Source organism: Dryas octopetala, unplaced genomic scaffold (assembly GCF_963921425.1).
Source record: "Dryas octopetala unplaced genomic scaffold, drDryOcto1.1 SCAFFOLD_70, whole genome shotgun sequence".
NCBI lineage: Eukaryota > Viridiplantae > Streptophyta > Magnoliopsida > Rosales > Rosaceae > Dryas > Dryas octopetala.
Window position 1 is genome coordinate 1 of NW_028234388.1, and position 14,371 is coordinate 14,371.

Consider the following 14,371-nt stretch of genomic DNA (forward strand, 5'->3'; position numbering starts at 1 on the left):
CCTGGGTGGGTGCGCGGCGAGGAAGCCTGGGTTGGTGCGCGGCGCAGAAGCCTGGGTAGTGCGCGGGGCGGAAGCCTGGGTGGGTGCGCGGCGCGGAAGCCTGGAGGGAGCTCGGAAGCTCGGGAGCTCGGAAGCCTGGAAGCTAGGAAGCTCGGAAGCTCGGAAGCTCGGAAGCTCGGAAGCTAGGAAGCTCGGAAGCTCGGGAGCTCGGAAGCTCGGAAGCTAGGAAGCTCGGAAGCTCGAAAGCTCGGAAGCTCGGAAGCTCGGAAGCTCGGAAGCTAGGAAGCTCGGAAGCTCGGAAGCTCGGAAGCTAGGAAGCTCGGAAGCTCGGGAGCTCGGAAGCTCGGAAGCTCGGAAGCTAGGAAGCTCGGAAGCTTGGGAGCTCGGAAGCTAGGAAGCTCGGAAGCTCGGAAGCTCGGAAGCTAGGAAGCTCGGAAGCTCGGGAGCTCGGAAGCTCGGAAGCTCGGAAGCTAGGAAGCTCGGAAGCTCGGGAGCTCGGAAGCTAGGAAGCTCGGAAGCTCGGGAGCTCGGAAGCTCGGAAGCTCGGAAGCTAGGAAGCTCGGAAGCTCGGGAGCTCGGAAGCTCGGAAGCTCGGAAGCTAGGAAGCTCGGAAGCTCGGGAGCTCGGAAGCTCGGGAGCTCGGAAGCTCGGAAGGTTTTTGCACCTCAACTGAGGGTAGAGAATTCAATGGGGAAAAGTTGTAACGTTTCCCACAGACGGCGCCAAACTGTTGATGCCCAAAAATGGTAGAGCAGTCAACGTCGAGTCGAACCACGTAGGCCCGTTGACCCACCACTGAGCGGATGACACGTCGAAGTGGGGCAGGAACGGATAGCTGGGGTCCGACTGGTGAGGAATGAGAGAATGATATCCAGAGCACCCTGCACAGGTACACAAAAGTGAGCGGGAAGGGCACCGGTGTGGTGCCGGCCAAAGGTCCTCCGACGCTCAAGTCAGTGTTCAGAGAGATCTGAGAGCAGAGTGAGTGAATAGTATAATAATGATTTCAGTTGTCCTTTTGTGACAAGAAGGTACCTCTTTTATAGTACCTTTGGAAGAGTGTCAACCAATCCGGTGATGACACGTGTCCCTTATGATGACTTGCACTGTAGGAGCGCCACGTGTCACCGGTCTCGAGGATCCGAGTGAGTTGACACGGGTCGGGGCCTAGGAGGCTGGAGCTTAGGAGGCCGGAGCCTATGGGGCCGGAGCCTAGGAGGCCGGAGCCCAGGGGCCGGAGCCTATGAGGCCGGAGCCTAGGAGGCCGGAGCCTAAGAGGTCAGGGGCTAGGAGCCCAGGAGCCTAGGAGGGGCTTAGTCTTTGGGTCTAGGCCCAAACGACATGATGTTAAGCCTTATGTCACTTGTCGTTATGCCGAGATGATTAGTCATACGAACACTATTATATAATTTAGTTTCTTCAATTTCTTTATTAATGTAGTAGATAATATGTTAAATAAACATATGGTAAAGTTTTATTCAAAATTTCCGTATTTTGATAGCAATTTCTGTCGTTTTCGTTTAATTTCTATCGAAATTTCCATCGAAATTTTCATTGAAGTTTCTTCGAAACCCGAAATTTTATTTCTTGGTATTATCCCAATTAGAGAGAGAGAGTGAGAGAATGAGAATGAGAGAGATAGAGAGAGAAAGGGGGGAGGGGATAGCAGTCGGCATATTCTCCTAGATCTTTACTCCACCAACCACCCATTTTTTAGAATGAGTTTTGACTATTGAACTTTGAACAGAGTGTGAGGCTTCGTAGTGCCTAAGTAAACTCTCTCTTCCTACCTCTAAATATAAGAGGTCATAGAACCCTCAAGGAAATTAAGCCAATTAATGTTACCATGGCTGAGGAAGTGAAGCTGTTTGGCGTTTTGGGAAGCCCTATGAGTCGCAGAGTCGAATTGGCTCTGAAACTGAAAGGTGTAGAATACAAGTACTTTAACGAGGACCTGCAGAACAAGAGTCCTTTGCTTCTCAAATACAACCCAGTTCACAAAAAGATCCCTGTGCTCCTACACAATGAGAAACCAATTGCAGAGTCCCTTGTTATTCTTGAATACATTGATGAAACCTGGAAGGCAGGCTTTCCCATATTGCCTACAGACCCTTATGAAAGATCAATCGCACGCTTCTGGGCTAGGTTCATTGATGAAAAGGTAACTTTTTGTATAGTTGTATTTTCTTGCATATATTGTTAGTTTATATGCTTCTTTAATTTCTCTGTTGGCTGGCTTTGGATTTTGGTTAGGGCTAGCTTTGGGAGATTTTGTTGTCGTTTTTGTTCTGTTGTTGTCGTTTCTTCACTTTCTTGTTTGAAGTTTACTGTGTTTTGTTTGCTTGTTGGGCTGTGCCCTTGTTTCGGTTTCTGCCCAGGTCTGGGCTTATGTAATGTGGGTTTGCCCTTTGGGCTTTTAATGCATTTACTCTTTTCGACCAAATAAAAAATAAAAATTTCTCTGTTGGTGTTTATAGTGCACACCTGCGATATTGAAAGCTTGCTGGGGCAATGAGGACCGTGTAAAGGCGGTGGAAGAAGCGTGTGAGCTTCTGAAAATACTTGAAAATGAGCTCAAGGATAAGAAGTTCTTTGGGGGAGAGACTATTGGACTTGTGGACATTGTTGCTAACTTCATAGGCTACTGGCTTAGACTTATGCAACAAGTTGTGGGAGTGGAGCTTTTAACCAAAGAGAAACTTCCCAAGCTATATAAATGGAGTGAAGAGTTTGTCAGCCACAGTGTTATTAAGGAAAATCTGCCTCCTAAAGAGAAACTACTTGCTTACTTCCATGCTCACTTAGAAAGCATTGGTACTTCCTAAGTAAATGGTTCATGGATGATGACTCACAAGCAATTCAATATGGCTCATGAAAAAGTACCAAGAAGTATTGCTGTAGATCGTTCTTGTTTATATTTATGTAATGTGTGCCAGCTTTCATATCATGATATTGAAATAAAAGTTGCTGAAACTTACTGGAATTCCATAATTTCTGTCCTTATCACCCAGTTCCAATTATTTATTAAATCAAACAAAGCAGAAACAAATATTATTTTGGGTGGTTCTGGTCCCATGAAAAATTATACACCCAAGATATATAGTTTTTTTTTTTTTATGCAAATTAATGAATGCGATCAAAGACAATGAGACAAAGATGTTAATAGCCCATGTCTTGGGGTCATTTTGGATTGGCTATGACTTGAAGGAAACAAATACACAAAACCAGAATCAATGGAGCCAAATACATTATTCTTCAAAAACAGAGTAAATGTCCATCCATTCGGTCCTATAACTTGAAACTATTCTAGGAAACCAAGATCAAGTAAAACATAAAAAACAAGCAATCCCCATGTTAACAGTGATGACCATAGATCATTGAAAAACCACATCAAAGTTTCCAGTTATCAACGGTGTTCGAAGCTTATTGGGTCCTTGACGATGGTCACAGGAATTGGAGCATTTGCGATCAAATGGTTGCTCACACTCCCCAGTAGGATCCTGTTTGATTTGCACAAATCACACCCACCCAAACATATATCCCTCAGAATTCAGATCAATATACAAAACCATATTGTAAACATTAAAAAAAAAAAAAAAATGGGAAAGAAGATCGATTACATACCTTTGGATGGTACCAAGTCCTCTGCTTCCCATTACCAAGTGTCCAGCTTCAGATCTCCAATCGCTTGAAGAAGCTTCTCCCTTGCATCTCCCCAGTACAGCTTTGTCACAATGTTCACCTATAAATACAATAACCCCATTAATTGAAAACCCAAAAACAGGAAAAGACAATCATTAAACCCCAGATGGTGCATAATTCAGATTGAATAACACAAGAAAAAAAAAACAGAGGAATTAAGGAGCAAGTTAACCTCTTTCTGCCTGGAAGCAGTGTCAAGCGTATCAAGAACTTCGATATCAGTTTGGACAGCGTACTTCTTCATGATCTCTGGCTCTCTGACTCTGTCAGTGGAATAAGAGCTGCCAAAAAAAAACCCCAGATCAAATTCATAATCAAAGTTGCTATACATCTGAGGATTTGATTGATTTCAAGCTTGAGCCTTTAGCTATATATATATAAAAGGATCGATGCAGATGTGCTTACGAGAACCAGATTGGGCCCAGAGTTGGCTACGAGACTCGTCGAGGAAGATGGGATTGATGTGGATGATGTAAAAGGTGTCACCTTTGTTAGCCAAATTGTCTACAGCCCATTGAAGCGCGTTCTTGCTGCTCTTTGAGAAGTCCATGGCCACACCAATCTTCCTATCCTTCACCATTTTTATCTTCTCTTTCTCTCTGTTTCTCTAGCTGCTTCTTTTTTTCTTGCTCTTCTTCTGCACCGCTTGGGTTACGAATCAGACAACAGAACACGGTGTGAATGTTTAAAAAGATGGAGAGCACGAGAAGAGAAATGGGTTTTGATTCTTTTGAAGCTTATGAATTAAGCTGAAAAATATAGACGATGACAATTGACAAATAGCTAATGGGAATGGAGTGGTTTGTAACTTTGTATACTTTACTGTTGGCTGGTTTACTCTCATCATGATTCATGACCATCCATGTTGGGCCAAGGTCTTTACTGGAATCAGATTGTACCTCCAATTTGCTTCCATCTGGAAAAGTCTGCCAAGAAGGTATCAACTCAACAATGTGATCACTCACACAAAGAAGCCATTCCATCTCTCTTCGCCACATCAATTTCTTCTCTAGCGGTAGAGGTTCTAGTCTCCAAAGTTGCCCAAATAGGGTAGCTATAAAAGGGAACAGAGAATGAGAAAAACAACCATCACAAGAAAAGCCAAAGATACTACAAACAAAATTTTCGTTAAATAGCAAAGCAAAATCAAACAAGCCAGGATTTGAAGACAATGAGATAGCAAATTAATATTACATACCACAAAGATTAGTAATGGCATTTGATATAGCCAATGCTGTACAAACCCCGTTTCCACAACCTGACATATCTTCTCCAAGCAACAATTTTGCAAACCTTTCCTTCATCATCTCAGTCTCTACGAGCCCATGACCACAATCATCATTTTTCTAATAAGAAAAATCCTCAAATTGACATATGCCTTAGTGTGAATGAAATAGAGATAATACCTGATATTTTGGACCCTTGTTTCTCTAATTTCCTATCATCCAAATGGGTTGTCTCTGCAGTTTCAGTACCGCCCAGACTGGTACAATCTGGCGCCTCAGCTTTCTGAATAGGCCAACCCAATGAGGGTGGCGAAGATGACTCTTCAGAGCTACTGTGACTCGGCTCCTCATGCCCAGTGGTCTCAAATGTCAAAAAATCTGAACTTGCGCTGCTTTCACGACCCTTCTCCTCAATCAAATCGGAAAAGGTCCCAAACCCTCCATTACAGCTTTTCCTTCTTCAACAAAACCAGGCGAAGCACAAAAGGCAGAGTTATTGACTACCATACCATGGTAATGAAGCCTTCCCAAGCAACACGAATTAGAGATTCGAGCTCTAGAAGACAAGTTCCGAAGGTACTTTGACACCCAGAAACCAAAAATGGGAAATGGGTTGTGGTTATATAAGCCTCTGAGCCTCACCAATGGCAGACAAAGCTTGAGCTGTTGATTTTGTAGCTGGGTTCCTTCTCTTTCCTCTTGGTGAGTGAAAGCTCCATCCATGGGGTCTCAACCATGTCTGATAGTGAAAGGCAGCTGGTAAAATATGGAGAACAATGGTGGATAGAAGCAAAGGAGCTTTGCCTTATTTATATGAACAAAAATGGGAGGCTAGTCATGATTACTGAAGCTTGCTGAAACACATGAAGAGCGAGAGAGCGACATACATTTGAACTTACAAGAGCGTATCTTTGAACATAATCAGACCGTAAACTGCCAGTGTCTCTGGCTCTCTCTCTCTCTGTAGCATTACTTTGCTTCGCTTAAACAAGAGTTCTAAATGATAAGTGTATTAATTAATTAATTCTAACTTGGGTTTGAAAAATATAATAAACAAAGGTTATGGGAGTCGTGTAATCGACGGATCTCTCAAAGATGTCTACCAATTTATCCTTGATTATGTTTGTAAGTTGCACCTTCTCAGGCAATGTCGTTTTGGTGTTGAAGTGACTACACTACCCTTCTTCCTCAAGTTTTTTCTGATACTGTTGAATGATCACCATTAAAGAATTTAAAGGATGTGTGCATGGTTCTCAATGATGTCTCCACCTTTACTATGCTTCCGCTCCACCTTGTCTGTCACACTGTTAAGCTATTTACATAACCTTTTACAAGAAAAAAGATGTTTTGTCTGCAGGGCAGAATTGCAGAATTCCAAAGAAGGCCAGGTTAGTTTGGTAATTAAGATGTGATCCGGGGCATTCTAGTAAAACCAGCCTGCTTTTGAGTTTTGAAGCAGAGACAAACGTCACAAACCCATATACTATTTAGATAAGATCATAAGAGGTAAACCACCTTGGAAATACAAAACAAAGTTGTGGTCATATGGTGGAATAGCTCAGGTCTTATTGTATATCTTACAAAATAAACTCCTAGTTTTTAAAAGTTTATCATATCCCTGTTGTTAGAGACTTAGAGTTGTTTGCAAATTACAAAATGATATATACAAATAAATATTTAGTCTGCAGTGAAGTTTGTTTTGGGGGTTTAAAGATTGGGTACTGTTCAATAGAAAAAAGGTATAAAAGGGCATTTTGGAGATACGGAGTGTGGTTTTTGTAGCATAGGTGTTACATATATTTGTTTTGTGTTTTTTTCACTTTTTGTCATATAGGTGCTATTGTGTTTAACTCTCACACATCCATAGGTAGAAAGTCCACTTTTAGTATGGAAGATATTAGATATTGAATTTGATTCCATGAAGTAAATATTTCTATTTTGGTAAACTCTAATGCATGTTTTGCTTAAACAAGGAGTTTTAATTGGAGCTAATTTCATCATAATCGGTATTAAATCTTAGAGCATTTTATGCATGCAGCCATCTATGATCTATGATTATGAATAGGACAATTGGAAGCATTTTCATGAAAATAGCCAATTTAGTTTGTACCAAAGAGTTAAGAGTTGGGATCGATAATTGGGTAATAAATCATGAAATCTTAATAATCAATACATAATAACTCTGTAGCTAGACTCTACCATCTACAATTCAATGCACAGGATGCCCTCAACAAATGAATCTCTTGGGGATGTGACTTTCCGCGCAAGGCTTTAATTATGGATTTCAATTTCTATCTGATGGATGATGTTATGAACTTATGATGATGGTGCCGGTTGTTCCAACTGATCAGAAATGTATCCAAAGAAAGCTAGGCTCCTCTCAACCACTTACCACCTTGTTTGATGTTGACTGCTAATTTGAATAAATGTAGAGGGAAAGACTTAACTTCATTTTCAAGCTGCTTCTGATGTACTGAAATTGAAAAAAAAAAAAAAAAAAAAGGCCTTGAGCCCTTGGAAGAGCACTTTTGTTGTTGGATTATGATTCCTAGTTAAAGCTTGTGTTTTCTTTCCAGAAAGAGGTAAAATATTGTGTTGGAGCTTTTACAAATGTACATGTACAATAAAGATGATATGCCTAGAGGTGTGAATGACGTGAATGAGCTTATGTAGTTACAAGTTATCCATTTTGAAATTTGAAAAATCAAAGTGGCATATAATACTGCATCAATAAATTCTTCACCACTATCTCCCAAAAAAAAAAAAAAAAAATTCTTCACCTCTACATTATATTTGAAAGCATGTTATTATTGCCTTTCTTATGTACATCTATGAATCCTCTACTGATATTTTTAGTGTTGATCTTGAAATTTTATCTAAAATTGCATCGTTTTAGACTTTTATATGATCATCTTTCTTTTGTCTAATGTAAATCCTAAATACTAAATGCTACACCCAAAACGCATACCATTGAAAAAGATCAGTAATTTTTTTTGGTCAGTTGAAAAAGATCCAACTGTATTGGCCCTTATGCAAGTGTGGCGTTAGTCAAACATAACACATGAACAATTTATATTTGGTGATGTAGGAGCACATGTAGATGTTGAACTTCACACATGTATAACATAGTCTGATGCCATGAACATGGACGAATGCATGTTGTGGGCTGCATGGGCTGCAGCCCATGCTCTTTTTTTGTTTTTTTTAGCTTACTTAGGTAGCTTAGCCCACCCAATTTCCATCCCAAGCCCAGTAGCCCACTGCCCACAGTTTAAGTTTTTTTTTTTTTTTTTTTTCTTCTGCTGAGGAGCAACTTCTCACATGCTGCAGCTACTGTCTCTTTATTTAATGAAAAAAAATTACTTTTACTTCCATTCCCCCCGAAAACAGCCTATAGATCCCCACTTGCTCCAACTTCTTTCCTCAGCTCCAAAACTCATCTCCCCAACCCCACACAAATAGCTCAACCCTCTAATCTTCAAGGGGTGCCAAGCCGCCAAGGTATTATATATGTATTTGCACCCAATCTCTATACTCTTTTTTTTTTTTGGCTCAACTATCTATTAAAATTAGAAATTTTTACAATTTTAAAAATTTTAAAAGGTATTATATATCTATATGTAGGGCCTAACTTAGATAGTGGTATATTGTATTTACATTGCATGTTTAATTGTTGTATTGCTATCTTTTTTTTGTGCTATTTTTTTTCTTTGTTTAGATATGCATTTTTAGGGTAATGCTCATTATGTTTCCCCTAACTAGGTATAACTTTTTTTTTTTTGCTAATGAAATTCATTCATACGGTCGAGTTTTACTTGTAAGCTAAGTTTAGCCCACCTCATTTTGAAATCCTGGATTCGGATTCGTCTCTGGCCATGAAGAAGATTAGAGCATCGAATTCAAAACAAACTCATATGCAACTGTGTAATACTATATTTTTCCAATATGGAATGTTCAATTCTCTCAACACCGTATTGTGGCCCGGCCCAACATGTTCAATAAGCACAAGCCCAGTTTCAAGGTTTGTAGACCCATGCACCAGTAGCCTTCTAACTAGAATCCAATTCTTTCTTCTTTGCTAGTTGGTTAGCAGTGGTAAACTGGTAATGGTGAGCCTGCCAGTGGTCTAGGCCCAATGCAGCCAGAGCCAGCCCCCATTAACGCTTTGCCTTGACTAAACACCTGGACATGCATGGTAATGAGTCTAATGAGTCAACGGCGAAAAATAAACAAGTATTGTGTAAATGCCGAGGATCGATGAAAAAATTGTCAGCGAAGTATTGTGTAGATGCCGACTCCTCATTTTAGAATGAATGAATGATTATTGACTGACTCTCTTTTAGAGAGCACATTCACTATAGGGCTTTTTGATCCTTCTGTTTTAGAAGATTTTTCTTTAATGTCTAATTTAGACAATCTTTCAAGAATTTCATTCATCACATCCTTTTGTTGAATGCTGGAAACAGGAGGCTTTAATTTATAATTTTCCAAGGTTGGTGGTGGTTTAAACATAACTTCCTGTGAAGAATCTTTTTTAGATTCTTGTGGTAATTCTTTTTTAGAATCTTCTTTCTTGTTATCCTTTAGAGCATTTTCAATTCTTGTAGTTTGAGCTCCTAAGGACTGGAGAAATAAATTAGTATAATTTCCCTGAGATAAAATATCCCCAATATGTTCAGTTGTTACCTTTTCTATTTTAGATAAGGTATCAATCTTAAAAGGAGCTGCCATAGCACCATTGATTTCTATAGTTTCTGCTGGTGGATGGATGGCCCTAACTGTTTTTCCCTTTTTAGTTAGGTAGTTCTTAAAAGGATTCTCTAGAGTATTAATTACCAGATCATATTCCTTAATATTTTGTCTTTTAGCAAATCCTTCAAACCAAACAAAGAAAGCTATGTGTCTTCTAAATTGGATCATGTTTGCATTAAAAGCTCTATGGATCACATCTTTTTGCCTAGAATTAAAAGCTTTTTCAAACCACTCTCTCTTTCTCCTATTTTTGTCAAGCATGAATTCTTTTTTTAGGAGTTCCTGATCAATTTTAAAGGGTTCTTCTGCTTCTAGGATATTTATAAAAAGATCACCTTCTAAATCTGAAAAAGTTGGTGATTGAGGCCTTCTTACCTGGCTTGGCCTACTGGCTTCAGTGCCAGGTGTCTCCACCCTATACCATGGCTGACTAATTCCATTATCAGTCTGCATCAATCCTCCCATGATTATTTTATCATGTTCTGACTCTGCTACGAATGAGTTCCTTGCGCTAGGTACTCTAGAGTTTTCTCCCCTAGAACTTGTGCTTTCTCTTCCAATTCTTGCCGTTCTGCTTGTAGAAAATCTGATCTCTACATCTCCGTCTTGGTGTTCAATGATCTGATCCACCTCTTGGTTTTCTAATGGTTTAGCAGGGACCTGGTTCTGTAAGGTCCATCTTTCAGGAAGAGTTATGTCATTCCACATAATAGTTTTAGGAACAACCACATTAGCCTTACCTAGATTAGCCTGGAACAAAGTAGTCTTACCTTTGACTTCTAAGTCATGTGCTTCTGGACAAAGAGTGTTCATGGCTTTATAGTAAATTCTATAAACAACAGCCATGTTTTGTGACCCTGAGATCATATCAAACCCTTGTGTTTGTAAATTTAGGGTTAAAGCCTTTAAGGCCCCTTTATCTGCAAGTGAGATAGAAAAATTCGGAAAACAATTGAAAAATACTGGCCCATCACAAAGTGATGATTCCACTACTCCCAATAGTGAATCCGCAAAGCGGTTATGCCTGCAATCTCGAACACATATTAGTACTGAAGTTTTTAACCCTGTTTTTGTTAAGGGTTTTACTGCAACCTGTACTAAACCAATGTGCAAATATTTGAATTCTCTTTTTTGATGTTCTTTTAACATCTCTTGTGAAAAGAGTTGGAAATTTTCATGAGACTCTGAGATATCAACTGTTCTTTCACAAGTCTTAATAACATAATCACTTTTAAATGAAAAGGATCCTTTTCTATAGACATCATAAATAGGGACTTTAGGAATTTTCCAGTTCTGTAATTGTTTTTCAAAATCTCTAATTACTACTTCTTCGCTGTTCTTAATCCTCATAACTTCATTAGGTCTGGATCCATCAGACCTACGAGACAACGATCTAAACAGATTAGCCATTAAAACAGTTTGTAAAAATTGAAAATATTTTTCAGTTCTCAACGGTGTCAAGCGTCCTCAACGCCTATCCTCGGCTACAACGGACTTCCACCCCCCTCAAAATATTTTCAGAATTTAAACAGACTAAAGTAAGAGCTAACTGTTGTTGATCAATGTTTGTAATCGGTGGATTCGGACCACTCCGATGTTACAGGGACTATGATTAACAACACTTCTGGCTCTGATACCATTTTCAACCCAGGAATTAACTTGTTTTATACTTATAAACTGGAAGGGAATACAAGTATGAAATACAAACACAAAGCAAAAGGAATTCAAAGATACAAATGTAGTAAACCAAATTACAGAAAACAGAACAAAGCATAGTAACTTACTGATTCATTTGGAACAGGAGACCTCCAAATGGTTCTTAGTAGTTACTAGGAAATAAGCACACAAACACTCAAAAGAAAGAGGCAGAGTTTCTAACTCTTGTCTCGAAAATAAAACTAAAACTTGGAGTCTAAATTTTTCGATGGTCTAGAAGTGAGAAGCGGCCTTGCTTATATAGAGGGAAAAAGCAGATTCCTTTCAGATCTTTTAGGCGCACTGGACTGGAGTGGGGAACCAGAAGTGACATGGTGATATGAACAGTGACCCGCACTGAGATGAACAGTGACTTGCTTTTTGAAAAGATAACGTGACCGACACCTTTAATGATAAAGAGGGGAGCATATTCCCTCACAGTCGTCTTCATTATTAAGGTGGGTGTCATCTTCGTCATGATCTGATGTAGACATTTTATCTACTTCATCAAGTGCTTCCATGAGTTGTCTCTTGATGTCAGCTTGGGAGAGAGAGGGATCAGCTGTTTTAGCTGCTTTAATCTGAGTGAGGAGTCCTTTAAGGACAGGAACAGATTCTTTGGATTCCTTTTTAGACTGGGAAGAAGAGGCTTCTTTTACCCCTGCAAGAATTTCATCCACAGACTTTATTTTAAATCTGGGAAACAGCAGATGCTGAATTTGGTATTTATCCCACCATTTTATGAATATTTGTCTTTTAAGGTGAGGGATATAGATGAAATTATCTTCCTCAGGTGGGGAGATTTCATAAACCCATTTCAAAATCCAAATCATATCATATAGATAGAAAAACCACAAAAGGGCTTCCCAATATCCTTCCAAATCAAAATTTGATTTTCGAAATTTGAAAAAAGAATCTTTAAGATCCAAAGGTAAAAGATCAATGGAAGGACCCCAAACAAGAAACCATGCTTTAAACCAGTTGGGAAGGGGTTTCTTATCTCGGACCTGAAAATTGAAAAACCAAGAATGTGAGAAAATATCATTTTGTAAACACAAAGCATTTTCCCAAGCATGCTGGTAATCAAAATAACTGAAATAATTTGGATAAATTTTTGGGTTTCTAAAACGTCTTTTAGACATTGGGTTAGAGCCCCAATCATTCAAAGATAACACCTTTAAGATGTATAACTGAGAGAACCCTATAACTCTTTTAGAGTCATTTCTGTAGTTATGGGTTATTTTAACCGATCCTGTTTCAATTAGGATTGCTTCGAAGAAAAATTGATTTTTACCCTCAAATTTAGGGTGTAAATGACCAATTAGATTTAACCTTGCTACTTCAGCTGGGTTCATTTCTGCATAGATATCCTCAATAGTCCCCAAAGGAACTTCCATTGAAGGGATATAGGGAGACCTTTTAGGCTCCTCTTGATCCATTTTTTGTTTATCTTTTCTTTGCATGGGGCCTTTTAGGTCCCTTTCTAATTTCTGATTCAGGCTCTGGCTCAGTCTGTTGTACCTGCAAATTCCTTCCCTGTAAGAATTCTCTGGTTAGAAAATCAGGAAGAGAATTGTTTTCTCCTTTAATATATTCAATTTGAAAATCAAAAGCAGATAAGATAGCTTGCCATCTTGCAAAAATCTGTTTTGAAGCTATATTTTTAACATCTTTTGTTAAAACATCTTTAGCTGCCTTGCAATCGACTCTAATTAAGAATGGCTGATTTAAAACATCACTTTCAAATTTAGTAACACACAAAACAATTGCAAGAATTTCTTTTTTAATTGTAGAATAATTTTGCTGTGCTGGTTTCCAGCTACCCGAAGTGAACCTGACCAGTTGTTCTTTACCTTGAATCCTTTGTTTTAGGATTCCACCATACCCTTGTTCTGAAGCATCTGTTTCTATGATTTTAAAAGCTTCAGGGATAGGTATAGAGAGACATGGTAATTCTTTTGCTTTGGCTTTAAGCCTTTTTACTGCCTCAGTGTGTTCTTGTGTCCAAGCAGCAGGATTTTTTCTTAATCTCTGGTATAATATTTTGCTCTCTTTAGCAAGATCTTGATAAAAATCTGCAATGTAATTTAGGCTTCCTAGAAACCTCTGCAGTTGTGTTTTGTCTTTGATTTCGTCAGGGAATTTTTCTGCGAATTCTATGGCCCTATCAATCGGGATAATTGTCCCATTATGAATATTATGCCCAAGAAATCTTACCTTAGTTTGGAATATTTCCATTTTCTTGGCTGAAACCACCAAACCTGCATCTAAAACAACTTTATAGAACACCTTTATATGTTTAAGGTGTTGTTCAAATGATTTAGAATAAACCAGAACATCATCAATGTAAACAATGGTAAAATGGGAATATGGATTAAATATCTCATTCATGATATTTTGGAATTCTGATGGAGCATTTTTTAATCCAAAAGGCATTACATTCCATTCGTAATGTCCAAATGGGACTGTGAAGGCAGTTTTATACCTTTCTTGTTCCTTGATCTGGATTTGCCAATATCCTGACTTCATGTCAAACTTAGAGAATACAGTGGCTCCGCAGAGTCTATTAAGTAAATCTCTTTTATTAGGTAAGGGGTACCTAATCCATCTAAGGGCCTTATTAAGAGGTTTGTAATTAATTACTAACCTGGGAACGCCCCTTTCTATTTCAGCAGCCTTTTCCACATAGAAGGCTGGACAACTCCATGGTGAAGAACTCTTCCTTATAAGGCCTTTCTTTAAGAGATCATTTATCTCTGTCTTGCAAAGATCCAGATGGTTACTATTCATTTGAATGGGCCTTGCCTTGGTAGGTATTTGGACCTCCTTGAAATCCGGCTCATAAGGTAATGAGACTTCATGCCTTTTCCTGTTCCAAAAGGCATTGGGTAAATCCGAACAAACTCCTTTTGTAAGCATTTCTTTTATGCTTTGTATTTGAGCTTGGGCTTGAGAAGTCTTTAAGACTTCTTCTGTTCTTCTGTAACGGACTTCCT

At 39.0% G+C, this 14,371-nt stretch overlaps 2 protein-coding genes and 1 pseudogene across 2 annotated transcripts; 1 reads left to right on the forward strand and 2 right to left on the reverse strand.

Moving 5' to 3' along the window:
• The first annotated feature begins 1,719 nt into the window (after nucleotides 1-1,719).
• LOC147272981 (putative glutathione S-transferase) lies at nucleotides 1,720-2,983 on the forward strand. Its single transcript, XM_086228652.1, has 2 exons — nucleotides 1,720-2,161; nucleotides 2,478-2,983. The coding sequence occupies exons 1-2, from the start codon at nucleotides 1,847-1,849 to the stop codon at nucleotides 2,823-2,825; spliced, it is 663 nt and encodes a 220-aa protein (XP_086084778.1). The 5' UTR covers nucleotides 1,720-1,846; the 3' UTR covers nucleotides 2,826-2,983.
• Nucleotides 2,984-3,193: 210 nt separating this feature from the next.
• Nucleotides 3,194-4,287, reverse strand: LOC147272982 (universal stress protein PHOS32-like; annotated as a pseudogene).
• A 152-nt stretch (nucleotides 4,288-4,439) lies between these two features.
• On the reverse strand, nucleotides 4,440-5,665 carry LOC147272983 (rop guanine nucleotide exchange factor 7-like). Its single transcript, XM_086228653.1, has 4 exons — nucleotides 5,571-5,665; nucleotides 5,109-5,383; nucleotides 4,901-5,017; nucleotides 4,440-4,756 (listed from the first exon to the last, which is right to left on the reverse strand). Exons 1-4 carry the CDS (start codon nucleotides 5,663-5,665, stop codon nucleotides 4,440-4,442), a joined length of 804 nt encoding a protein of 267 aa, XP_086084779.1.
• Nucleotides 5,666-14,371: the final 8,706 nt, after the last annotated feature.

What these genes read in the sequence shown, in the direction of transcription:
- LOC147272981 (XM_086228652.1), top strand. Translation starts at nt 1,847, where the DNA reads ATGGCTGAGGAAGTGAAGCTGTTTGGCGTTTTGGGAAGCCCTATGAGT. An exon ending in CTAGGTTCATTGATGAAAAG is followed by an intron (nt 2,162 to 2,477) that starts GTAACTTTTTGT and finishes TGGTGTTTATAG; the next exon opens with TGCACACCTGCGATATTGAA.
- LOC147272983 (XM_086228653.1), bottom strand. Translation starts at nt 5,665, where the DNA reads ATGGTTGAGACCCCATGGATGGAGCTTTCACTCACCAAGAGGAAAGAG. An exon ending in ACAAGGGTCCAAAATATCAG is followed by an intron (nt 5,018 to 5,108) that starts GTATTATCTCTA and finishes ATGGGCTCGTAG; the next exon opens with AGACTGAGATGATGAAGGAA. An exon ending in TGCCATTACTAATCTTTGTG is followed by an intron (nt 4,757 to 4,900) that starts GTATGTAATATT and finishes TCCCTTTTATAG; the next exon opens with CTACCCTATTTGGGCAACTT.